Raw genomic sequence first — 25,119 nt, forward strand, 5'->3', positions numbered from 1 at the left:
ATAAGTCTGATACATTAGAACTCATGGCTTGTGAAAACGTTTCAGGATCATTTTCGGCTCCAACATTGTAGTCACATTCTTGTAGATACACAACATAATCATCAGAAATTGCTGATCTCTTACTCCTAGTAGATCTTCTCAATGTTGCCTCAACATTCTCCTGAGTAGTAGGATCATGTTGTTCAACAGGTTGTTCAACAATTTCAGGTATTTGCTGAACCTCAGTATCTACTGGAGTTGGATCAGTAGTTTGTGGAACCTCTTGGACCTGTTGCTCAATATGCGCATGAACACAAGGCGCATTCTGAACTATAACAATTGGTCCACTGGTTGAAGTGGAGCATTGAGCATCTTAATGATCTTCTTCCTTTCATGTGGATTGTAGATCCTTACCTCGGCTGGCAACCCAAACGCGTAGATGTCGCAAACTCGCTTCGAACCTTTAAACAATTCAAAAGGTGTCTTTTGGACAGCTTTGGTTGGAACTCGGTTCAAACGTACGCTGCCGTCTTTAAGGCTTCAGTCCATAAGGACCTAGGAAGTTTGGAGCTAGCAAGCATGCTCCTGACCATGTCCATTAAAGTTCGGTTTCTTCTCTCAGCTACACCATTTTGATCTGGAGAACCAGGTAAGGTGTATTGGGCAACAATCCCACAATCTTGAAGAAACTTTGCAAATGGACCGGTAGCTTGTCCACTCTCAGTGTATCTACCATAGTATTCTCCTCCTCTATCAGATCTTACGATCTTAATTTGTTTGTCACATTGTTTCTCTACTTCAGCCTTAAAAGTTTTGAAAGCATCAAGTGCTTCACTTTTGCTGTTTAATAAGTAGAGATACATGTAACGAGAATAATCATCAATAAAGGAGATGAAGTACTTATCACGGTATGATTCTATATCAGGACTACAAATATCTGTATGAATTATTTCTAACAATTGAGAACTTCTCTTGGCATTTTTCTTTGACTTGTTAGTCTGCTTACCTTTAATGCAGTCTATACAAGTACTAAAGTCAGTCCAATCAAGAGCACTAAGTACTCCATCATGTACCAACCTCTTAATTCTATCAATGGAGATATGTCCCAATCTCCTATGCCACAAATTAGAGGAACTCTCATTAGTGGCACATCGTTTAACCCCAACATGCATAGAAGAATAGTGATTATCATTTTCTAAATTAAGACGGATACAAGTCTTGAAACTGAAATTAAATTCCTAGCAAAACCAGGAATATAAAATGTCTTTTCCAAACTTAAAATAAAACCACTATCTAAAATAAGCTTGCAAATGCCAATGGCTTCCACATGTGAGGACATTTTGTTTCCAGAATAAATGTAACACTCACTTCCCACTGGTTTTCGTAGGTCTTGCAAGCCCTGCAAAGAGTTGGTAACATGGATTGAAGAACCAGAGTCAATCCACCATGTGTCATGAGTAACATCAATCATGTTAGATTCATAACAGACAAAAGAGAGTTGAGTACCTTTCTTATCAAGCCACTGTTTGAACTTGGTGCAATCTTTCCTTAAATGCCCTTTCTTCTTGCAGAAGAAACATTTGGAACTTTTCTGAATGTCCCCTTTGGCAGGAATCTTGCCCTTGTTCTTGGCTTGAAATATCTTCTTCTTTCCAGGTGTAGTGAAATTCACCTTCTCACCCTCTTCCATTGCAAGTCTACCCTCCTCTTGAACACACATGGTCATAAGTTCATTAATTGACCATTTCTCTTTATGTGTGTTATAAGAGATTTTAAATGGGGCATATTGCGGTGGTAAAGTGTTGAGAATGTAATGCACTAGGAAAAGAGTCAGACATTTCAACCTCAAGTCTCTTTAATTGAGCCGCAATGTCTCTCATCCTCATAATGTGGTCACGTACACCGCGTATCCCACTTAGCTTCATGGATGAGAACTGGTGAATTAAGGTGCTTGCTAAAGCCTTGTCTGAAGACACAAATTGATCATCTATGGCCTTCAACAAGTCACGAACATTGTCATAATGCTCAAGGGAACCCCTGATGCCATCTGAAATTTTGGTCTTTATGAACATTATTGAGAGGCGATTAGATCGCTCCCATTTTTCATAAAGAGCAACATTTTCAGGAGGCGGTTCATCCTTCCTTATGGCGTAATCAATGTCCTTGCACCCAAGATGAAGGAGAGTTCTCTCCTTCCAGATTTTATAATTGTCCCCTCGGAGCTCAGGAACATCACATATCATATCAGAGAAATTAACAGGCTGACAAACTACAAAATAAATAACCATACTCATGTTACAAAATTTGAAGCTAATTAAACAACATGACATATCTACCAATGTAAAATATGTCTAAATTATGAATCTACTGACATAAAACTTACCTGTGGGTTGAAGCATTAATTCAATTAGATTCATATAACAATATGATAAAATCATCAAATTATGCCCTTAATTTCTAATCCCTGTGGGTAAATTAGAAAACATAAATTGATATTTTATCCTAATTAATCATATAAAATATAATAAATTTTCCTGTGGGATAAAATTTATCATATTTTAATAATTAATTATTTCAATATGATCCCATAACGAAATATAATTTTAATTTTCTACCGCTTGCACAACGCATGCCGCCTGCCGCCTGGACAGCGCATACCGCCGTCGGCGCTGCCTTGCTAGCTCCCAGCCTCGCTGGCGGCGCCCAGCCTCGCCGGCGCCAGGGAACGCGCCAGCCTCCTTCTGCGGCATTGCTTGCCGCCGACGCCAGCATTCACTGCCTGCGCTGCCGAGGACAGCACATATGCGCTGTTCTCGTGTCTTTGGCCAAAATAGCACTGTTCACACATATCAGTGCTGCCTCTTGCAACATGGCTGAACAGAAAAATCGAGGATCGCTGCCGCTTGCAATGTCAGCAAAAATGGAGAATCGGGAAGAATAGGGAATCGGGAAGAACAGATAAGTTGGAAAAACCAATTTTAATTCTGTTCTTTGTTTTGTAAACGTAAACAAGCATTTTTTAACAAATTCAAAAAATTGAGGCAGAGGTATTGTATGGCTCTGATACCAAATGTAAAACCTAGAAACAATATTAGGTATTTTTTTTGCAGCGGAAATAAGATCGAGTTTTACCTCCTGCCATCAAGTTCGTCGGTTGCAATGATCTGTTCTTCTGGCCCTTTGCTCCACACAAGATGCGATGGTGTTATTTTTCTTCACAAAGAAGACAACAAGCAGAGCCAGGCACCAGGGACCAGTTCGTAGCTTTTTCAAATCTTTCTCAATACTCTCCATCATAAGTATCGGAAAGGAAAGGATATATGGAGTCATGATGGTAGTTTCTAAAACTACCAGAACATGGACCACAATATAGAGTTATGGTTGCTCCATGGCCAATGAAGCCATAATAACCAACAATAGGAACATGTAATTTGTCCTCCTTATCTGTGGAGACATGGAGAAAATTTTCACTCATTTAAGAGTGAGTGAAATTGGAGGATATGAAGAAGTAGGGATATCAAAAATAGATCTGATTCGTCAATTCGATTCGATCTAATTTGAAAAAAAAAATCAAGTTAGGATTGAGAAATTTTGGATTTGGATCGGGTTCGAGTTGAGCATTTTGGATTGGATTAAATTCGGATCGGATTCGGGTCAGATTCGGATTGACCCGAATTTAGAAATTACGAGATTTTTTATAGTTAAATCAAATTTTATTTTGAGAATTAAGATGTTTTATGTAATATTAATATGACAATGATAAAATATTATGATAAAAATGAAAATTTATTTTTAAAAAATCTTGAGTTATTCAAATTTTTCGAGTGGTCAGGTTATACAAGTTCGAGTTCAAGTTTCAGATTTAATTCGAATTCGGATCAAGATTTTTTAATAATATTTTATCTTAATTCGACCTGAATCCATCCAAATTGATACCATGTGAAAAAGTAGATATGAAATTGAAGCAGCTAAAGTAGGATAAAGACGTGAATTGTTTGAAATCTCTTAGTGAAATGATTGAAATTCATCATTCAAGTAATTAAACTATCAATCCGAACCATGTATCAAATTGCCAAAATAATATCATTCAGTCAAAGTCAAAGATCACGCGATTTGAGATTTTTAACTTTGACACTAAAAGAAAATATGATTTATTGTACTTTTATCTAGTTAATTTTTATAAAGTCCTATTTACATCCATGTATTAAATAATCTCTATCGAACTTCCAAAGTTGTGATTGATACATAGTTTATAGACAAAGATTTTTTCTTACTCGATGGGTAAGATTCACATGGATCTCTTTCAATGACAAATCCAGGTTGTTTTGGCTGAGATAGATACATTTTATCATTACCCAACATCAACAATATCGAAGACGTTGTCGGTCTATCTTCTGCTCTTTCTTGAACGCATAAGAGACCGATATTTATGCACCTCAAAACTTCAGCAACAGGAAATAGACCCATTGATTCATCAATTGAGTCCAAGGCCTTTTCTTCTCTCCACAAACTCCACATCTGTGAGCAAGCATCGTATCACACATAAACTCATATTAAAGTTAATAAACTCTTCACAAACTTACAAAATCTAGAAGATTGAGATGTTGCGAAGAATGGCAAAATTCTGTATTCTTTTTGCCACTTATGATCTCGAGCATCAACACTCCAAAACTGAAAATATCAGACTTCACGGAGAAAGCTCCGTTTTTGATATATTCCGGAGACATGTATCCACTGTCAAAATAAAAAATAAATAGTAACTAACTTTGTTAAGTTTATGCTAATGAGAATTATTGTAAAAAAAAATTACTTACTATGTTCCGACAACTCTCCTAGTTTTTCCGATTGTTTCATCTCCGCTGAATATTTTTGCCATTCCAAAATCAGAGATTTTGGGATTCAGATCTTCATCGAGGAGAATATTGCTTGCTTTCAAGTCTCTATGAACAATTCTAAATCGAGAATCATGATGGAGATAATGAAGACCTCGAGCAATCTCGACGATGATACGGTAACGCGCCTCCCAATCTAACAATTTTCGCTTAGTTTCACCTGAATGTAAATTTACAATTTTACTCAGTACTCAAAAATGACCTAATTAATTAACTTTTTTAGCAACCAACTTACTAAATAAGAAGGTGTCTAAGCTTCCATTGGGCAGGTACTCATATACCAACATCTTCTCATCACCTTCTATGCAACAACCAAGAAGGCGAACAAGATTGCGATGTTGTAGCTTAGCAATCAACGTCACCTCGTTCTTGAACTCCTCTATGCCTTGCAACGAGGTCTCGGATAGTCTCTTCACAGCTATTTGTTGCTTCTCCCCTAACTTCCCCTGTAATCATCAAAGATTTACTCCTAATTAACAATTAGATCGACATTCCTAGCCTTTTAATCGACGGATTAAGCTTAATTAATGCAGCAGCATGCCTTGTAGACCGGACCAAATCCACCCTCTCCGAGTTTGTTATCGATGGAGAAATCACAGGTGGCCGTTGACATGGTGCCCAAGTCAAACAATGGCAGGTCAAAGTCTTCTCCAGTTACTTGGTTGACCTGCAACTCTGCGTAGAAATTAAATGCAATTGGACGTCAGTGAAAATAGCATTAATATGTTTGTGGATGTAATTGATGCTAGTACTTTTCCGGTTGACGCAGAGGCCGGCGACGACCCCGAGAAGGACCAAAATTGTCAACGCTGCCGCAGACGTGACCGCTACGATGATGATGCGTTTTCGACCGCGACGAGAACTACCTCGATCGAAATCGCCGGCAGATAACCGGACGTAGAGATCCTGTCCTAATCCGTCGTTGAACAGTTTGATATCGGTGAGGTCGGTGGTCCACAGTATGCATCCGCTGCCGCCGCCGGAGATGTTGGCCCTCGCGTAGGCGGTGCAGGAGCAAGTCCCCAGGCACCACGCCTTGCAGTCGTCCAGACTGATGTCCGTGCGCCGGTCGACCAACGAGCTCGACGTGTCCGGCAGCTTCACGTTGCTCTGCCTCCAGAACCTATCCGTTCCGTTGACGCAATCGAGTTCCGTCCTTCTCGTGCAGCCGTCGGAGGTGTTCGTCATGAGTTGCCAGGCGGTGGGGTTCTTGGGATCGAACCCGTGCAGGCACCGGCACAGCGGCCACCAGTTGGGGTAGCAGAGCGCGTTAGGGCCGCAGGAGGAGAAGGCGTCGCACGGGTCCCCCGGCACGTACCCGCGCGACGACCACAGCTGGTTCTCGTCGGTCCACGCGAAGCCTTCCACGACCCCCGTCGGAAGGATGGTGAGCCGGCGAAGCAGAGAGGAATTTGCCGAGGAGTAGCAGTGGACGACTTCTTGTTGGTCGATTATGAAGCTGTGTTCTGCGAATGCTTTCGACTCCATTGCGGGGACTCCGCTGAGGAAGGCGCCGTTCCATGGCCCCGCGCGCCAGTAGGGTTGCCCGTCGCGCCACCCGAATTGTTGAGGGACGCCGCGCAAGTCGATGCCCAAGGTGTAGCTTCCCGGCGACGGATCGTCGTCGCTCTTCCAGGCCGTCAGGTTGCGGTTCAGCCGGGTCCTTAGGTCCCAACCGATCTTCATGCCCGGGAGTAGTGTGTCCGTCGGAAAGTCGAAGCTCTTCCACGCGAAGTCATCGGCGGACTCATCGGTAGCTTCTCGGACGACCAAGTTCCCGGTGTCTAGGAGCTGCGCGACAGGATTAGCGAGGGCCTTCGCGCTCTGTGCCGACCAAACGACGGTCGAGTTGTCGTCCCCGAAGATGACCAGCGTTCCGTTCTCCGTCAGAGCGAGGTGGCCGGAGCCGTTGGTGAGCGGGCGCTGGCGGTTGGCGACCCACACGACGGTGAAGGCGGAGATGGTGTTGTACCATATTCCGACGTAGCGGCGGTTGCCGTCGGTGCCGTCCGGGCTGAAGAAGCCCAACTTGAACTTCTCGCCGGAGGAGACCAAGGATGCTCCGGCGCCGTCGGAGAAAAGCTGGGAGGGGACTAACGTGTCTGTCGGAGAGGAGATGGGAAAGAGAGCAGCTATTACGCTGAGGAAGAGAAGGAGCAGAGTTCGTGTGGCCATGGTCAAGAACAAGAACTTGATAGATTTATATGAAATCGCATAGCGGATGAACTCTTCTGCAACTTAAGGATTGGCCATGCCCATACGAACTCAGCTGGATCATTTGCACAAAGTCAAGATCTTACCGTGCACGGAAGTCTTCTGAATATGGAAAATGTCAAAGGATTATTTATTAATATAATAACCCAGTCATACTGCCAAAAAGGCTGCGGATGCTGAAAACGAGGATTAATAAAATCTGATTCCGTTAAAACTCGTGAGGTTTTTTTAAAAATAATATTTTATCTATTTCTTCACTCCATTCCTTCTTTAAAATAATTTCAAATTCTTACAATCATTTTTCATTTTGACCAATTAATTTATCATTGTTTAACATAAAAAAAATTTAAATTGATGCATATATTTGAAATCCTCATTCTAAATTATCCATTGATATTACTTTTACAGAGTAAATATTGCAACTTTGAACACGTTCGTCAGTCCTGTTGTTTTTGTCAGAGCTGTGCAATATTTTTTTTTTACCATCATCGTAGATTTTTATCATTGAAAATCATGATTTGAGAAAGTTTAAGTCTGATTTTGATACTTTGAGTGAGATTTTGGAAGCTATGCGCATATGGTGTGCAGTGATTGAAAGTGGAAACTTAACTTCATTTTTCAATTGTTAATTTGATTTTTAAACATTTAGAGTCAAAAATTTTAAATTCTGATTAATTAATTGAATTGTATTATGTTCTTGAATAGATGTTGAAGAAAATAATTTTAAGGATCAATGAATTATTATATCAACTAAAACTAAGAGTTGAGAGCGAAATTTTCAAATTTAATAATTCATTTTAAGTCCTTTGAATTTGAAATTTAGGCTTTTGGATTATAAAAATTGATCGATTTAAAGTTTTAACAATATTAACATATAAATTTTTAATTTAATTTTTAGAATGTAATGTAATTTTGGAAGTGTGTATTATAATTGTGAAATGTAATTTTAAAAAATAATTGTGTGTAATTGTAAAGTTAAATGTAAAATTTAAAATTTTTAAAAAATTTTAATTGCTTTTATTTTTTAATGGTTGGAAAAAGATAATTATAATTATGTTTCTAAAATATTATATTAATAATAAATTAAGTGAAATAACAATGTTAATATATTTTTAAGAAGATGAATGTACTTCACATCTCTGATCTCTCCCTCTACCCTCTCCTCCTCCTTCGTCTTCTCCATCCTCACTGTCATCTCTTGGCAGTGACTCAAATGAATGTATTTCACATCTCCCTTCATCACATTCTCCTCCCTCGCCTCCTTCACCTCCACTATCATCTCTTGGCCATAATTTAAATGAATATTTTAATGATCATGAACTAAGAAAATACATCTGTTATGATCGCGAGGAGTAGACCGAATAGGAGATTTAAGATTTGACATCTTATCGGGTCTGACTCTCATGTCGGCCCTCTACATCTGATTCGATGAACAACCTGAGTTAGTCCTTGTTCCCCGACTTTAACCTTTGAATCCCCTTATTCTCAAACTCAATTTTACTTGGAGGGCTTGAGTCGACTTCCCGAAAGGACCGACTCCTAGACCCAAGCCGATTTCCCGCGAATACCTGGGCCTGAGCAGAATCTTCGTGAGGACCAACTCCCAGGCCCGAGCAATTTGGTGAATCCTCGTGAGGACCAACTCCTAGGCCCGAGCCGACTCCTTGTTAGGTCTTGATTCCTCCCTATCAGGCTAGGTGGCAACAACTCTACGTGGACTCGGCTCGGATTCAATCAGACCACCTTCTACTCTTTGTGCCCTGTTATATCACTCTTCCCATTATAGAAGGATTACTCTCATGATTACTCATCATTTCTCTTGACACACCTCTGTCACCAATCATGGTCCCTACGCTGACAGACACGTGTGAAATGCCCCCTCAACTACATGTCAATGATGAGACTTTCCTTCTTACCACTCCATTCTTTCTGACAACGTGATCACTAATGATGGAACATTATCCTTAATTGGGATGGGACACGACATCCCTCTCGGATATATAAGGAATGATCTCCCTCCATAGTGAGGTGGTTACTGTTTTCTTACTGTTCTTCTTCTTCTTCCTCTTCTTTATTCGCTGACTTAAGCATCGGAGTGGTCGCGCCAGGGAATCGGCTCCTGACCTTCCTTCTCACGATTGTGGTGTTTGCAGGCTCGGGAGGCTCCATAGTCCCTCTCCATTCGACCATGCTCCATCTTGGTGCTGAGAAGCCGATGACACGTCCAGAAGCTGCTTTCAACAGGAACAAACATCCTTCATTTAATTAATAATGAAGCCGATAGACAATTATTTAGTACTATATAGCGACATTTATTAATAATGAAATTATTATTAAACATTTTTAAAGTATGAACTTTTGAAAATAAAAATATATGAAATTAATATACGATTTTATTATATATTTTATGCTATATTAATTTTTTTAATTTATTAAATTCGCTCCTCAATTAAAAATCCTGACTACAACGTCCTCGTAATATGGTCAACGCTTTTTGTAGACTTGGAAGTGTTCATCCAAACTGATCAACAATAGTAAAATCATCAGTGTTTTGCTAAGTGGGAACTTTGTCATATAATTGCTACATTCTTGGAATTAAGACGAAAAATAAACTATGTATTTAGTACTAAATCAAAACTAGTATGATTGACTTGAGAAATTTTAAGATATTTTAATAGAGGTTCATTTCCTATAAGAGCTTTCATTTGATTTGTTTTTCAGCGTAAACACTTAGAAACAAATCAACCTTCTTGACAATTTTTTTTATAATTCAGATAGTTAAATATATCAATGACGTCGGGGAAGATCACAAGCTCCACCTCTCTTCTCTTCACGCTGTCCTCCTCCTTGCCGACGCTCTGTCTATACCCGCGCAATCGACGGCGACCGTACTGCAGGACTGAGTGTGGTTCCATGTCAGTCGCACGATCCCGTGGGGTAGATTCACGGGTAGGGTTGGGGGGGGGGGGGGTAACTTTCGGAAGGTTAAATGTCAATAAAGCAAACATCGTCGAATTAGATGGAGCCGCGGCACCTCCATTTAATCTCTCTCTTCCTTCTTCGATCTGCCCTAACGTTTTTACTCGTCCATTCTGAGCGACACCGTCGCTCTCACACATCGCCAGATCACAAGCTCGCCTTGAATCTGGAGTGCTCAAGCTGCACCGCTAGGCGAGGAAAGGTTAAACGCGTTTCCGATGCGGAGGTGCGAGAGACAGTCATTCGCCCCGTCGATTGTTGTGTTCTTTCTTGGATCATTGCCGTTGTCATTGATCATCTGTGAATTTATTGATGCAGAGGTGGAGAGTTTTGGGGGCGGAGAGGCGGGGCGCAAAGACTGCTGAAGCATGGGGCGAAGGGCATGGCGGTGCGTCTGTCGGTCGCCCTGATAGTTCTCATCGTTTGTTCATTGTCGCTGTTCTCCATGATTGGGATCACGCGCCCTTCGAACCGGGTAGAGGTCTGTTAGATTTCTGGATCTGTCAACTTCAGCTACTGCTTTGTTTGCTTCACGAATTGAGCTTGATAGTGTTGTCGTCGAAAAGATCAGAAGAACCCGCCGGGATACTGTAATGTTCGTCGAATCGGAAATTTAGGTAGTTTCGCGTACAAAAGTGTTTGGGCATAGCTTACCCAGCATTTTCTTCTTGGTTAATTTTAGGGTAATATGGATCAAAAGGATAGCAAACGACTGCAATTGGTTAGGATCACATCTGAGGTGATTAATCACGATTCTATTGTTGAATAATAGTACTTAGTCAAAAAATGGTTAATGAATTGCCGATTCAGAGGTTTTTACCAGCCTCATATTGACAGTGAATGGAATTTTGATAGGTTCAATTATTTAGGTTGATTTTTTTTTTCCAATTTAGTAGAGCTGTCTTTTTGCTACTTTTCTTTTCTTATATGTGGGTTAAATCAGTTTTATTTGCTCAAGATAGTAAGTGTATATCTCACCTTTCCTGTTTATGTAAAGATCAAAGCACATCCTAAATTTCATATAGTATTCAGGCACACCTAATTGATTTCTCATCTGAATGTATGAAAATTCTAGTTTAGCTCTGTACTTCCTGATCCTGTTGTTGTCTGGATTCTGTAACTTTTCATTTTTTGGGCATCATACCCTCCTACTTACCTGCAATTATCTTTGGTGGTTTATTGATGTGGGGTTCCTCAAACCTTTTTCTTTTTTGATGATATATTTTCTAATGATATTTCTTTGATGTGTCTGAAGATTGTTGATATTGATAAGCTCTGGAAAACTGCCAACTCAGGTGGTTGGAGACCCTCATCTGCTCCCAGATCATACTGGTCGCGTATGTGAGATTTCTTAAAAAAATGGACATTGCTGTTTCTAAAAATGTGAACTCTGATATTTTCACTTTGATGTCATTGCTACAGCCCCGCCAACTGAGACTAATGGTTTTCTGCGAGTCCGTTGCAATGGTGGCCTAAATCAACAACGTGGTGCGGTAAGAAATGCTGTTTTATCTTGAATCATAGTCACAATTGCACATTCTTGAATTCTTATGATCCATAGTTGTCAAAAGGTGTGATCAAGGGATTATCAAAAATGAGGATTCATCTTACGTAGGTGTTGGTCTTTGTAGTTCTATGAGATTATGTTATTCACAAGGCAAAGGGAATTGCTGTTGAATTTTGCAACCATATTACTGCAATGATCTGTTCTGACCAATAAGAATTTCTTATCTTCCAGATAGTCCTACTGCCACTAAACCATATTTTATTTGCTATTCATTTCCTGATTCAATGGTATCTAAATTCAACATGATAATCTCTTATTAACTGAATGTCATAATGCACTTAAGACTTGACACGGATGCCAATGGAAGCAACAGATAAGTAACTTTTCTAAACTCAGTAGTTCTTACTTCTTACATGTTTACTTCAGCACGTGCTCAATATCCTTGCCAGATGATGCAGAAATTGAAAAGGCTAAGAGAATTTAGCAAAAGATTAAAGATGGATATAAGTAGATGTTTTTAGTCATTGATTAATCCTATCCGAAATTTTTTAACTAGAAAGTTGGGATCTGTTGTTTGAAGACTTCAGATTCATAAGGGTCCTTCCAAATCCACTTGGAGTTCAACATTTGTTTGGATGATGTAACTTGAACATATGGTTATCATATGGCTCTTAATACTTGTCTAAAATTTATGTTGATAATGGACTAGACTTTCACAGTACTGCATAATAAGAATACAGTAATAAAAGTAGATGTGCATATATGGTGTCCCTAAGTCGTATATTAATAAAGAATTATTCAGTTGGATCAGTAGATAAACAATCATTGGAATGAACTACAGAAAATGAAATTAACACTATTAAAACTGAACCACATATACTGGTGCAAGTATTTGATCACGTTGATTTTCCATTTCATACACAGTAATCAGGCTAGAACATCAATCCTTCGCTATTAATATCTAAATGATACGTGATAATTTCAAAGTTGGTACTATTGTCGAAAACAAAAATTTTCACTGGATGTTATTCGAGTTAAATGGCAATCTCCCATAGACTCTATATGCATTAATTTTATTCCATTAAGAATTGGAGATAAATTGATACTCTTTCACCCAAAAAATGGTACTCTTTCTATTTAGGATGTCTAGACATGGATATGGTGCAACTTATACCGATCAATTATTTGATCCAATGCTCCATTTGTATTGAATAAAATGTTCTATATGTGTAAAATATTTTCCAAAGAAATTCTTTACAAGGAATATATTCACAAAGAAGACTAGTTGGCACATAAAGGTTAAAATATTTTTACTTCTCCAAGGTAGGTTGGTAAGTCTAAGTGGTTTGAATGGGTTGGCTGATTCAATGGGTTAATTGGTCAGGACAGGCCCATCATTCAGGGCATTTCAAGTGGTCTAGTCTATCTAGGTGGTTTTGTTCATGTAGGTGGCCAAATGGGCTAATTTGTGCGAGCAGCAAACTGATTGGTTCAAAGGGGTTGGGGGTTAAGTGGTCAGGGAGGCCAAGCATACTAGGCAGGCTAGGCCAGTTGGTCTCTGTGGGTCGATGAAGCCAATTGGTTCTAGCAAGCTAATTGGTTTGAGCAAGCCAATTGGTTAGACCAGTGGTGTTTTATCCAGTTCAGTTAGTTTGGTCACTCCAATCAGTCAGATAGTCTAGCAAGGCTAGTTGGTTCATTTGAGCAATTGGTCTGTTCTGATCGACTAAGATTGGCAATTTGGGTGAGTTGCTCAGTCCAAGGGGATTGTGCACTTTGGTTGGGGGCATGTGGCCTAGTCGAGTGTGTGATTTGATCAAACTAGTTTGATCAAATGGGCCTATTAGTATGCTTAGACCAATCAATTAGTGCAATCCACTTGAACTGATAAATGCTGTCAGAGGCTCAATGATCAGAGCACAAGGCTTGATAATGTAGGGTGGGGAGGGAGTTTATTGATGACAACGGACTGAAAAAATAACTTACACTCTTATTAAAAAAGTCATTTTTCCTTAGAAATGATAAAATTTTAATTTGACATTTTACATCACACCAAACACTGAATCTGTGAAATAATTTCTGGGAAAATGTTTTATGTGAAATAAACAGAGCCTAAAAGTCATTATTCTTCTGAAGCAATGAAGAGGCTAGCTTGTCAACTCTTTTTGAATGCAAAAAATTTGTATATAGTGAACAAACCACATGAAATTTATTTGTTACATATTGAATAGCACATATAAACCATTAATTCTAACTGCAATGGAGCTTGTTCTGTAGAGGAGACAGAGTTTAGATCTTGCTGTTAGGAGAATTGAACTTGAATTATAGTGGTAGTTGATTTAGTCAATATTAAATAAAGCTTCTTGAATTCTGATAACCTCTTACTGGAAATTTCACTTGCTTGAACTGACTAAATTACCACTTCTCTTATGATCTTGCAGATATGTAATGCCGTTGTTGCTGCCCGAATTATGAATGCTACACTCGTGTTGCCTGAGTTGGATGCTAATTCTTTTTGGCATGATGAGAGGTACTTGGTTCTAATTATTTGACTTATAAACAGATCCATGGTACTTTATATAATCATCAGGATGAAGTAACACTGTTCGATGAAAGCTTAACAACAACTTGCATTGGTTTCTCAGCAATATTGAACTGAACTAGCTGTTGGTCATCTGGTACATTATGATGTAGATGAATGTGGAAAAACAATTGGTGATATATTACATATAAATAAGATTCCTTTTCTTTCTCTAGCATGGATATCTTATTAAATAGTAGAGCCCATTTGATGAACCAAAAGGCATCAGGGAACTCTTTATTTCATTGTACCAAAATGGCAGCATCTAAAATCTCGAGTTGTGCTGGTGAAGATGGGTGAAATTTGTTGTTTGGCTTGCTAACCGACACAAAAAATCGTTGATATGATGAGGCAGCGAGTGATCGTGAGCACAACTTCCTTTGTTGGCACACCTCCATGGCTTCCTCTGCATCGCGGAACCTTTTCAAAGTTGTTAGTCCTTGCGCCTTATTAAATAGTAGAGCCCATTTGATGAACCAAAAGGCATCAGGGAACTCTTTCATTATACCAAAATGACAGCATCTAAAGCCTCAGGCTGTGCTGGTGAGGATAGGTGAAATTTGTTGTTTGGCTTGCTGACTGACAAAAAATCGTTGATATGGTGAGGCAGCAAGCGATCGTGAGCACAACTTCCTTTGTTGGCACACCTCCATGGCTTCCTCTACATCGCGGAACCTTTTCAAAGTTGTTAGTCTTCGCGCCAAAAGTTACAATGCAAACTCTACACTGACTCTTCTGTGTTGTATCCTCTGTGCTGAAAATGAAACCCTAGCAACCTAGCTTCCTTCACTCTAGGTAAGCTTGTCTTTTACTCTTGTAACACTCATTTTCCTCTCCTTTTTCTTCCTTCAACATTGGTGTCCACCCCCCCCCCCCCCCCCCCCCCCCCCCCCCCCCCGCCCGCCCGCCCCCCCCACCCAATCCCCTTCTCTTTCAGCAGGCCTTCGCCATTGATTCTGGCAGCACTATCTCGAGCCAAGTGGGGACCAAAACCTTGTCTTGGCTTGAGATTTTAATCCTTCCCAAGATCTACAGATCAATTAATAATAGCATTACCGATATGCCTAGAAATAGCACTTTGTTAGTGTAGGACTGCAATGGGATTGATAGTTATTTTTTTCAGGTCCTGCAAGAGAATAATGATGTTTCTTTGAGATACCTGCTGTACTGCCTAATAACAAAGTTGAATATATCAATATTTTAGGGGTTTTTTTTCACATTCTTCTAGTATCTCTACTTATGCAGACAGTCTTGATGCTATGCGATGATCTCTAATATAATAAATCACACAGTTGGACATCTCTTGCCAACCTTGATAGGCATATTTGGCACTTTCCATACTGTACTGCATTAAACTTTGATTCTTCACAAATATTCATCACTCAACATCCATAGATCTTCAATTTGCCTAACATTAGATGCCCGTCAAAAATCACAAGCCAACAAACATACATGTGTTTTCCACACTGTAATTTTAGTTACCTGGAGTGATTATCATTCCTCTTGAAGGGCTCCTGTGTATTCATTGACTTGCCATAAAACATTGTTTGTCTATTTCACTGAACTATTGCCTTCATATTTAATTTGCATTCTCTATTGATGTACTCATTCTGAGTTTGTTCCCTCACACAGTGGTTTTCCAGGTATATATGATGTTGAGCATTTCATCAAATCATTGAGATATGATATTCGTATTGTACAACAACTTCCAGACGTTTCTTTAAAGGGGAAGACGAAGAAGATGAAAGCTTATCAGGTTTCTGAACATTACAGATTCTGTGATACTCGTCACTTTTTGCTGGTTATGCATATAAAGAAACTGAAAATTTTTGGTAACAAAAATTTATAGTGCTCTATATTTTCAGATTCACCCACCAAGAGATGCTCCTCTTAGTTGGTACACTACATTTGCTTTGAAAAAGATGAAGGAATATGGTGCTATTTATCTCACTCCATTTTCACATCGACTAGCAGAGGAGATTGATGATCCTGAACTCCAAAGATTGAGATGCCGAGTGAACTATCATGCACTTCGATTCAGGCCACATATAATGAAACTAAGTTTTGATATAGTAGATAATCTTCGTTCCCAAGGTCATTTTTTGTCTATACACCTTCGGTTTGAGATGGATATGCTTGCATTTGCTGGGTATGAAGTCTTACCTTATAACTCAATCATATTACAGATTCACGAACTTGCAAGCAAGCATTTCATTAATCATTATGCCAGCCTTCATCATCATGCATCAGAAGATAGTACATAAGCAGATTTGTTAGATTCTAGTTAGATTTTGACAATGAATTGACCTACTCGAAGCCTATGGTTAGTCTGCCACATCACATTGCACAAACCAAGGTAGGGTTAGGTTTGGATGGCTTTGTTGCATTGGATCTTTATGATTACTAAAGGAAACTAAGAAGTATGGGATCAGTAGTAGGGTAACCATGGAGTCTAATTTGATATGCTAAGTTTGACAAGGGTAGTGAATTCTAAAGTTTTTTCATCATTTAATATATCCTCAAACTCAGTTCTTATGACATGTATGAAATCCTCGGCATGGCAGGCTTATTTGCTTACTACATTAATTTTGATTTCACATCTATATCCTTTTCGTTGAAATGCCATATCTGTTTTATATTTTGTTTCTTTTGTAACCGTATCTGCCCAATTAATCAGAAATAAAAAAGCACAGGCTAACAAGTCGCAGATATCCTGAAGATTTTTGAGCTAGGACTCTGGCAGCAACTCTGCTGCTGACAGAATAGTATTCCAATGTTTTGTGTTCCACCAGCAGTGTAATATGTGTCCATTGAACCAAGAAGCATATGGTATCATCAAATAGTTGTATTTGACCTTTTCATTATCTTTTAGTTCTGAAAATATGTCAGTATTGCCTTCACAAAGATCAGATCTTGTTTGGGTCAGGATTGAGACCCTAATCACATGAGATTTAGCATCCAATGGAAGACCATCACATCATTGATTTTTTGCACCAGCCTTGCAAAACCAACTTATCTTCTGTTACAGATTTGATTAGTCTGGCGTAACTACAGCCAATCTAGAACAATCTGTTCACCCTTAGCCCTACAGATGTAGAATTTGCTTTGACAACACTTAGTGACCTTGTCACAGAGGAGCAACCTTAATGCAGCATGAAGGCATGTTCATATGAATATTATGAATGGAGTTTAGGATGGTTATGTTAGCAATTTTAGCATAAAAGAGCCTAGGATGCTTCTTTTATTATCTTGAGCATTTAAGGAGAGCCTTTTGTGTTCTGCGTTCATAAAAGCCCTTTGCTGATTTGGATCTATATATTTAAAGGATCTAATCCCAGTTGAAGCAACAATGATTTTCTACTTTGTCAAAATTAAAATTTGTGTGATTCTTCCCCCCCTGAATTCAAAACAGCTAGTTCAGAAATGAATAATCTACTCTTGTAGGTGTTTCGATATATTTACTCCTGAAGAGCAGGAAATTTTGAAGAAGTACCGTAACATTAACTTTGCAAAGAAGGAACTTGTTTATAGAGAGAGGATGCTTATTGGGAAGTGCCCATTAACTCCAGAAGAGGTATTTATTAGTTAGTTCAACTTGTTCATCAAAACAGTGGATTGCATTCTTAATTTTCCACTGTAGTTGGCTGCTTGCACATATGAAGAAATATACATTTCTCGCCTGCATTATACAAATTGGAACCAGAACTTGCAAAATGCAAATTCCGTTTATCGCTAGCTACCATCGTGGTCTAGCTATTAATCCACATCTTTCTTCAAAGAAAGTTTTATTTGCCTGTTTACTTCATTCTATTGGGAGTTGTTGACAACACATTGGTTTTTCCCAATTGTATAGGATTTATATCATTCTTTATCTTATTTATGCCAGAGTATGGAATATTCTCTGGAGTCAGCTTCAACTCTATAATTGTCATTCCCAATGAACAAATAATTTGACCCTCATGGTGCTTAAGTTCTTAAAGTGTTAAAGTTATCATGGATATATTGTCTTTGATGACCTAAAAGTTCCAGATGCTCTCAAATACTCAATACCTTATTGAGTTATGCTCTGTGTATTCATTACGTGCCCTGTGTATTCATTATTTTCCCTCTGGTTTCTGAGCCTTAAAGTCCCTCTCTTTGGTGTATTCATTATTTTACCATCTTTCTGTCATCTTGCATCCTGTTTCTTATTGTTTCAACTTTTTCCTAACAAAAAAAATCCACTTCCAGCTTGTTTGGCTTTGTTTTGCTACTTTCTTCATTTCTTCATAGAGATTTTAAGAGTAAATTTGTAAATTAAATTCTCAAAAACAATGGCGATTAGGACACTGCACTTACCTTAGATAATATTGGATGATTAGTAGTGACAAAATAATTCTAAGTTTTTGCTGAGCAGGTTGGAATCATCTTGCGTTCTATGGGTTTTGACAACTCCACACGGATCTACATTGCCGCAGGTGATATTTTTGGTGGTGACCGCTTCATGAAACCATTCAGGTCGATGTTTACTCGGCTTGAAAATCACAACACAGTTGGGCCATCTGAAAAGCTTGAAGAGAATGCAAGAGGACTGGTTGGTTCAGCTGTGGATTACATGGTTTGTCTTCTGTCTGATATTTTCATGCCAACATATGACGGCCCAAGCAACTTTGCAAATAACCTCATGGGGCATCGCCTATACTATGGTTTCCGGACTACAATCCAACCTAACAGAAAAGCTCTAGCTCCTATTTTCATGGACAGAGAGGAAGGGCGCACTGCCAATTTTGAGGAACGCATCAGGCAGGTCATGTTCAATTCTAAGTTTGGTGGGCCTCACAAACGTGTACGGCCTGAATCCTTCTATACGAATTCATGGCCTGAGTGCTTCTGCCAAATCTCACCAAAAAATCCGGCCGATAAGTGTCCACCGAATAACACAATGGAAGTTCTAGAAAGCCAGCTGCAAAATGAAGGTGATGATTCAGAATCAGGAATCTTGACTGATAAGTCAGATGGCTCAGATTGAACAGGAATTTAATCTATCTAATCTGCAGCTTATCACGAGGAGATAAAAAATGGTTCTTCAGATATTCTTTTCCATGTTAACTTATATGCAGTGATTTTGGGTCATCCTGTAACACACGAATCTTATTACCTCATTTTTCTCCCTTATGATCAATTTTCATGAGCCTAGTTTTCATGGTCAGCCTAGCCTACTAAACAATGTACACAGAACCATTTGGTCTTCCCCTCTATCAATTGATGCTTCATATGCAGGCCTCAAATAGTTCCCAGTTGAGGTTATTCATCAGTGGAAAGCTATTTCTGGAATCAGTAAAGACTGTAAAATTCTTGGTACGTTTCTTCTGACGCAATGTTACTATGACTTGTTACATGGCTAATGAAAGCTACAGCTCTGGAATGGCTAGCAATTAATCTACTGTACCATCATTAGCGGTGATAGCGATTTTTGCTATGGGTTTGGTATCTTCGTGCATTTCATTGGCCAAGACCATTTAAATTGCGAGAATTTATAATAAATGTTTGGGCTTTTCACCTACATCTGCGTATAGTTTCGCTGCCATTTCTTCATTATTTGTGGTGGCAATTCTCTCAGCATAACATGCCTATTAAGGTCCCAGAAATATGTTTTACACATTACTTTAGGCGAAGTTAATGGACCTTCCATTCAATTTATGCCTTCTAGAACAATTACTTGGAATACTGCTAGTCTTTGCTCTTTTTTTTTTATATATATTTATGTCTTACCAAATTCATTAATTCTCTACCTTTCTTCAGTCTCCCAAGTAAGACTTTGAATTCCATGTAAGTAGTCTCCATCATCTTTTGATCACCTAAAACGCTTGACTCTTACCGAATATTCTCAGGGAAGAAAAAATGGGAAAGGTCGAAAGCTAGTAGTCCAAACAGAGGAAGGCTAGTCCACGCGATGATAAGTGTATGACAAACTTCCTAACTCTTGTAGCTCAGAAATTTACCTGAAATTTAATTCAGCAGCATATCTAAATTTCTATTTCCTTTTTTTTACCTCTTTAAAACTTTAGTTAATTTGTATTGAAAATTTCTTCTCTTATTATTCTTTTTGTTGAAAGGTAAATTATCCAAGAAACACGGTAGCCATCATCAGACTATTGCCTAACAATTTCTTATTCTCCTGTTGAAAATTCAAACAGGTTGAATAGAACAAGGTATGAATGCTTTCCCCAAGAAAATCGCCAAGATTCAGGTCAAAAACAATGAAGGATTGTACTAGGAAGAAATTGTCACTTCTGTGAGGTCACTCGGAAACTACAATAAAAGTCTCTCTCACTCCAAAATATATACATAAATAGTTAAAAACTGTGAAAAAAAATCAAACATAATATGATAGAATAATAAAAAAAATGTTAGCCAATGAAGTGCGATATGTTTTGACTGTCGATAAACCAAGCTGGTGTAACTAATGTAAGATCCAATTCCATGATACATGTCTCTCAATTTAAGTTTCTATAGCATAGTTGAGTTGGTTAAGATAGAGTATACTTACTGAAATGGACAAGGATCAAATTTCAATGAAATCGAGGGAATGTCTTTCTCCATCGTGATCAACTGTAATTTTTTAATTTACCTTTGATCATGCGATTGACCGTGTAAAATTGTTAGATTGATAGTGTAAGATTGTTGGATGACAAATTTCATCTTTTCTTGAAATGTCCTTCAATTTAATCTTTTATCCAAATTTTCCAAATCCAGCAATCAATTTTGACCCAAAAAAAGTCCAACAATCAATTCAGTCTAAAAAGCAAACGCAACAAAGTTAAAAAAAAAGACAAACACTAGAGAGAAAAATCTATAACTATATTTTAAAAAATTAAATTATTTTTACCATGCCACGTGAGAAAAATATTTCAGTGCCATTTAATTAGCAGGGGCTTATCTGAATATCGATAACGAAAATGGCCAAGTCGCCCCTCGTCAATTTTGCTATCATTTTTATTTATTTATTTATTTATTGTAATTATCATCTTCTCCAGCTACTTATTCCTCCAACTCGAACATGGTTCTTTTCCTCCTTCTCTTCCGCTCTCTGAAACCACAAAGCCGAAAAGGAGGTCTCTTTACGCTGCTTCCGAGGATTTTGCGTGTGCTAGTTTTCGATCGCAACCCACCGAATGGCTGTGAGTCCCTTTCTTTCTCTTGCTTTCTTTGGGAACAAATTTGCTGAATTGTGGCATCGCAGTTGAATCGATTACGGGAAGATCTCTCACTTTGCTCGTCTTCTTGAATTGCTCAACCTGAGAAATAGCTGAACTTGCCCTTTTCTGTTTCTCATAACTGTTATACTGTAGCTTTGCTGAATTATATATATTGTGGGATTTCTGTAAAATTCTCGATTAATTTCCAAACTGGAATTTGATTTGTTCTCTCTCTTCTTCTCTCTCTCTACAAGGAGATAAGCATCACGCTTAGTCCCTTGAACACTGGCTCATACGTCGATCGAAGCTCGTCTTCAATTTAATCTTCACTCACAATGGACAGTTGGTGGTTCTTTTTGGATCGATGCAGAAACAGGAGAAAGACACAAAAGTAGGCAACTGGGCTACTGCTGAAAGTGTCCCTCGCACACAGCTCTTCGACCAAGCACAGGGGAAAGTCGGAGGGAGAACTCCGACGAACCAAAATGGTCAAGCTTTTGTCGAAGACGGGCAGCTTAGGCCTATTAATTCTGATGCTGCCAAGACTGAAGACTCAAAGCCAAGAAGAGGCAGTGGAAATTCTCGTCGAGCTGATAGACCTTCAGTGTGTAATGAAGACGTTGTTCGTAAATCCTCAACAAATCCACATCGTCAGAGAAATGAAGATCCAGAGAAATATATTGACGACAAGCAAAGATCGACAAGATCCAACGACAGCAACCGTGAGAGTAAACCTGCTGAAAGAGCTGCGAGAAATCCTACATCAGATAAGAGGTTGGCATCGGAAGGTACTCCTGGAAGAATTAGAACAAAGGCCAATACAACAGTAAGATATTCTTTATCACTTTATCATGAAGTTGCATGTTTGGGTTAGTGCATACCATACAAACTCCAAGAACAAAGTTGATTTCAGTTGTTGCCAACTGAAATCACCCTAAACTTGCAAGATTTCACTGTTAACCACCTCTTCATCAATAAGTCATGTTCAAACATTGTGCATGGCTTGCAAATGACATGAGGGTAAAATGGCAGGATTTCCAATTTGGAAGTGAAAAAATAGTTATCTCTCAATTCATTCAACTGTGAAAAAAAAACAGAAGTTAAGCTAATGGTGCTTATCTGGATGGCAGCCTTCCCATGATGATGTAGCAGTGCCACCTTTTGCTGAGTGGGATGAGAATGATCCAGCATCCGGTGAGAAATACACTGGCATCTTCAAATTAATAGCTGAAAATCGAAGAACTCCAGGACCCTCGTATCAACCACCAGAGCCAAACATTCAGCCGAAAACTACTACAGAAGCTCAGGTCATCACCACAACATATTTCCTTAACAAGTTGCTGCAGAGACTAGTTTACAATCATATTTGTAGTAGAGACTATGATCTTTACAATGAGAAACCTCAAATGCAGCAACTAGATCTACTGCAGTAATAGTTGTTGCATTTGACTAGTAGTTGCTGCACATCATATATAATTGTCCTGATTGTAGGAGGAATCATGCTTACAGAGGCTTCACTTTCTGCAATTGAAGCTTTATGAACTCTACCATTTTACCGCAATGGTTTGATATTCACTAGAAAGAAAAATTACTGCAATATCGGTCATAATTTGACGAATATCTTTATTCTTGTTGCAGAGCTGCGGGTGCCTAAGCTGGTTTTCAAAGTGAAACTGGATATGAGAGCCTTCAACAATCTTCAGCACTTTATTATGATGAGTATCTCTTGTGTGTTCCATATATATATATTTTGTATCATGACTGATTCTACATATTCTTGTACTTATACTAGCAATTGTGGAAAACATTTGTTATCAAAAAGAAGAAAGATATGCTGCAGATGTGTCTGGTGTTGCCTGCAATTTCCTTTAAATACTGTAACATACTAATAACATTTCAAGTGCCAGCACCATAGTTCTTCCTGCGTAGATTCCTTGTCAGTGTGCCAATGCTGAATCAGATGTCAAACACTCAATTAATTTGTCTAATCGATTTCACAGTTGCACATGCATAATGACTCGAAATAATTACTCATGTGTGATATATGTGTTTGTCTAAAGTATGCATATCCATTTTATCAATACAATCAAAGAGTTGCTACAAAATTACAGTAATTCTTTAATAGTTGATGCGGGTGCTGTGAGTGACGTGACTTCCTCAGGAATAAAGTCAAGAGTCATGCAGAGGTCAAGGTCTGGAGCGGCGTGGCAATATGAGTCAAGTTTGACCCAAGACAGATCAATACGGATCCAACCCCGCTAAAGTGGTACACCCGTCACTTAGGGCTCAGACCGTGCTTCGAATGCAGCTTAGGCTTGGTCGAAGTTTGACTTGGGTCCCCAAAACCATCTCGGCCAATCGCTTCTCGGCCAGTCTCGTTTTAGTTAGTCTCGTCTCGGCCAATCTCGCCTCGGCTCGGCAGTCCCGTCTCAGCCAGTCTTGTCTCGGCCAATCTCGTTTCGGCCAATCTCGTCTCGACTAACCTTACCTCGGCCATCTCGGTTGTCTCATCTTGACCAGTCCACCTCATCCAGGGTTTCGCCTTCATGCCTTCGACCGTACCAATATCTTACGTAACTTGCCAGAGGAGAACGCGAATATTCTTATAGACAAGTAACAGTTGGAGGACGGTTATGAGGTTGTTAGACTCGATCCCCTCCAATGGCTCCTTTTCTACACACAAGGCCAAAAGATATATGAGATTGTCAGATTCGGTCCCTTTCGAAACTCCTCTTTTTGCGCTTAAGGCCAAAAGAGAATGATTGTCGAAGGGAGATCTCCCCTTTGCAAGTAGCTAGAAGGGCGCTATCCTACTCGACGTGGAGAGGCCAGAACACATTATAAAAGGACTAATATCCTACTCGACGTGGAGGGGTCAGAACAAATTATAAAAGGACTAATATCCTATTCGACGTGGAGGGGCCAGAATAGATTATAAAATGACTAACCCACCACCATATTTGAGGTTCGCTTCTAAAAACTCTACTAGTATTATCTTCTTTCTATCATCTCCTCCAGAACTCTAACTTGAGCGTCGTAGTGGGTTGTCAGGGCTCTCCGACACCAATCGAATCTCTTCTCTGAAGTGTGTTTCAGATTCGGATCATCCCCATGCCCTAGCCCAACTCGAAAGTTGTTGGCATTGGATTGTTCATTGACTGGTGGTAACCATCCATGATATTTGATCGGAACAATAGTTATTATCTCTCTTCTTTGTTCAGTTCCCTCAATCTCTCCTGCAATCTGTCCTGTTTTCCCAACCCACCTCTGTTGTTCACTTCAGCCTCTCTACAAGAAGGTGCTCAGAACCACAGGAGCTGTGCCGTGAAGAACATGGTAAAGTCTCGTTCAATTCCTCCTTTTTTTATAAATTTTTTCACTACTAGAACGCAACAATGACAATAATATGAATGAAAAAAAAATTCGCCGCCCTAATTCCGACCAATACCTGCGCGCGCGATTGGAGTTTCTCCGTGCAGCTACCGAATGACCAAGCGTCGAGAATGGCGAGAAGAGCACCGATCAAGGAGGGGAAAGCGATTAGCGCTCCTCCAGCGATGCGAGTAGCTCCTCTTGGACTCGAGGACGTGGAGATATTCAGGTTGCGAGAAAGAGGATCATCGCCGGTGGTGAGGAGGCGCGGAACGTGGATTCATTCATTCCCGCGTGTGAATTATAGGGGGGAAAATGCAATAATCTGAAGTAACAAGAGGTAAAATGAAAAATCAAATAACGTGGGGACAAAATTATAAAAAAACACCTGGAAATGTGCAGGCGCTTCCAAGTTCC

The 25,119-nt window shown here is 39.2% G+C and overlaps 4 protein-coding genes and 1 long non-coding RNA gene across 8 annotated transcripts; 2 read left to right on the plus strand and 3 right to left on the minus strand.

The window, feature by feature from the left end:
- Positions 1–1,751: 1,751 nt before the first annotated feature.
- On the minus strand, positions 1,752–2,378 carry LOC141833910 (uncharacterized). Its single transcript, XM_074721411.1, has 2 exons — positions 2,363–2,378; positions 1,752–2,248 (listed from the first exon to the last, which is right to left on the minus strand). The coding sequence occupies exons 1-2, from the start codon at positions 2,376–2,378 to the stop codon at positions 1,752–1,754; spliced, it is 513 nt and encodes a 170-aa protein (XP_074577512.1).
- A 1,791-nt stretch (positions 2,379–4,169) lies between these two features.
- On the minus strand, positions 4,170–7,046 carry LOC141832979 (G-type lectin S-receptor-like serine/threonine-protein kinase At4g27290). Its single transcript, XM_074720344.1, has 6 exons — positions 5,624–7,046; positions 5,413–5,546; positions 5,107–5,317; positions 4,794–5,031; positions 4,563–4,713; positions 4,170–4,497 (listed from the first exon to the last, which is right to left on the minus strand). Exons 1-6 carry the CDS (start codon positions 7,044–7,046, stop codon positions 4,195–4,197), a joined length of 2,460 nt encoding a protein of 819 aa, XP_074576445.1. The 3' UTR covers positions 4,170–4,194.
- Positions 7,047–10,119: 3,073 nt separating this feature from the next.
- Positions 10,120–19,340, plus strand: LOC141833307 (O-fucosyltransferase 1). Of its 2 annotated transcripts, XM_074720712.1 has the most exons (10): positions 10,120–10,290; positions 10,383–10,545; positions 10,747–10,803; positions 11,320–11,401; positions 11,487–11,557; positions 14,013–14,101; positions 15,785–15,908; positions 16,018–16,301; positions 17,597–17,726; positions 18,549–19,340. In XM_074720712.1, the coding sequence occupies exons 1-10, from the start codon at positions 10,283–10,285 to the stop codon at positions 19,158–19,160; spliced, it is 1,620 nt and encodes a 539-aa protein (XP_074576813.1). In that variant the 5' UTR covers positions 10,120–10,282; the 3' UTR covers positions 19,161–19,340. The 2 variants fall into 2 exon arrangements, with proteins under 2 accessions (XP_074576813.1, XP_074576814.1); XM_074720713.1 differs by lacking the exon at positions 10,747–10,803.
- A 1,881-nt stretch (positions 19,341–21,221) lies between these two features.
- LOC141833569 (uncharacterized) lies at positions 21,222–23,212 on the plus strand. Of its 3 annotated transcripts, XM_074721050.1 has the most exons (4): positions 21,222–21,312; positions 21,701–22,156; positions 22,461–22,637; positions 22,969–23,212. In XM_074721050.1, the coding sequence occupies exons 1-4, from the start codon at positions 21,307–21,309 to the stop codon at positions 22,999–23,001; spliced, it is 672 nt and encodes a 223-aa protein (XP_074577151.1). In that variant the 5' UTR covers positions 21,222–21,306; the 3' UTR covers positions 23,002–23,212. The 3 variants fall into 3 exon arrangements, with proteins under 3 accessions (XP_074577151.1, XP_074577149.1, XP_074577150.1); XM_074721048.1 differs by lacking the exon at positions 22,969–23,212 and having other exon boundaries at positions 22,461–22,855; XM_074721049.1 differs by lacking the exons at positions 21,222–21,312; positions 22,969–23,212 and having other exon boundaries at positions 21,695–22,156; positions 22,461–22,855.
- Positions 21,984–24,830, minus strand: LOC141833570 (uncharacterized). The gene is made up of 3 exons (XR_012602223.1): positions 24,779–24,830; positions 22,212–22,905; positions 21,984–22,124 (listed from the first exon to the last, which is right to left on the minus strand). It is a non-coding gene; the product is annotated as an uncharacterized LOC141833570 (long non-coding RNA).
- Positions 24,831–25,119: the final 289 nt, after the last annotated feature.

The sequence above is a fragment of the Curcuma longa genome, chromosome 8, assembly GCF_044706935.1.
Source record: "Curcuma longa cultivar G26 ecotype Majalengka, Jawa Barat chromosome 8, ITB_CL_G26_1.1, whole genome shotgun sequence".
Classification (NCBI taxonomy): domain Eukaryota; kingdom Viridiplantae; phylum Streptophyta; class Magnoliopsida; order Zingiberales; family Zingiberaceae; genus Curcuma; species Curcuma longa.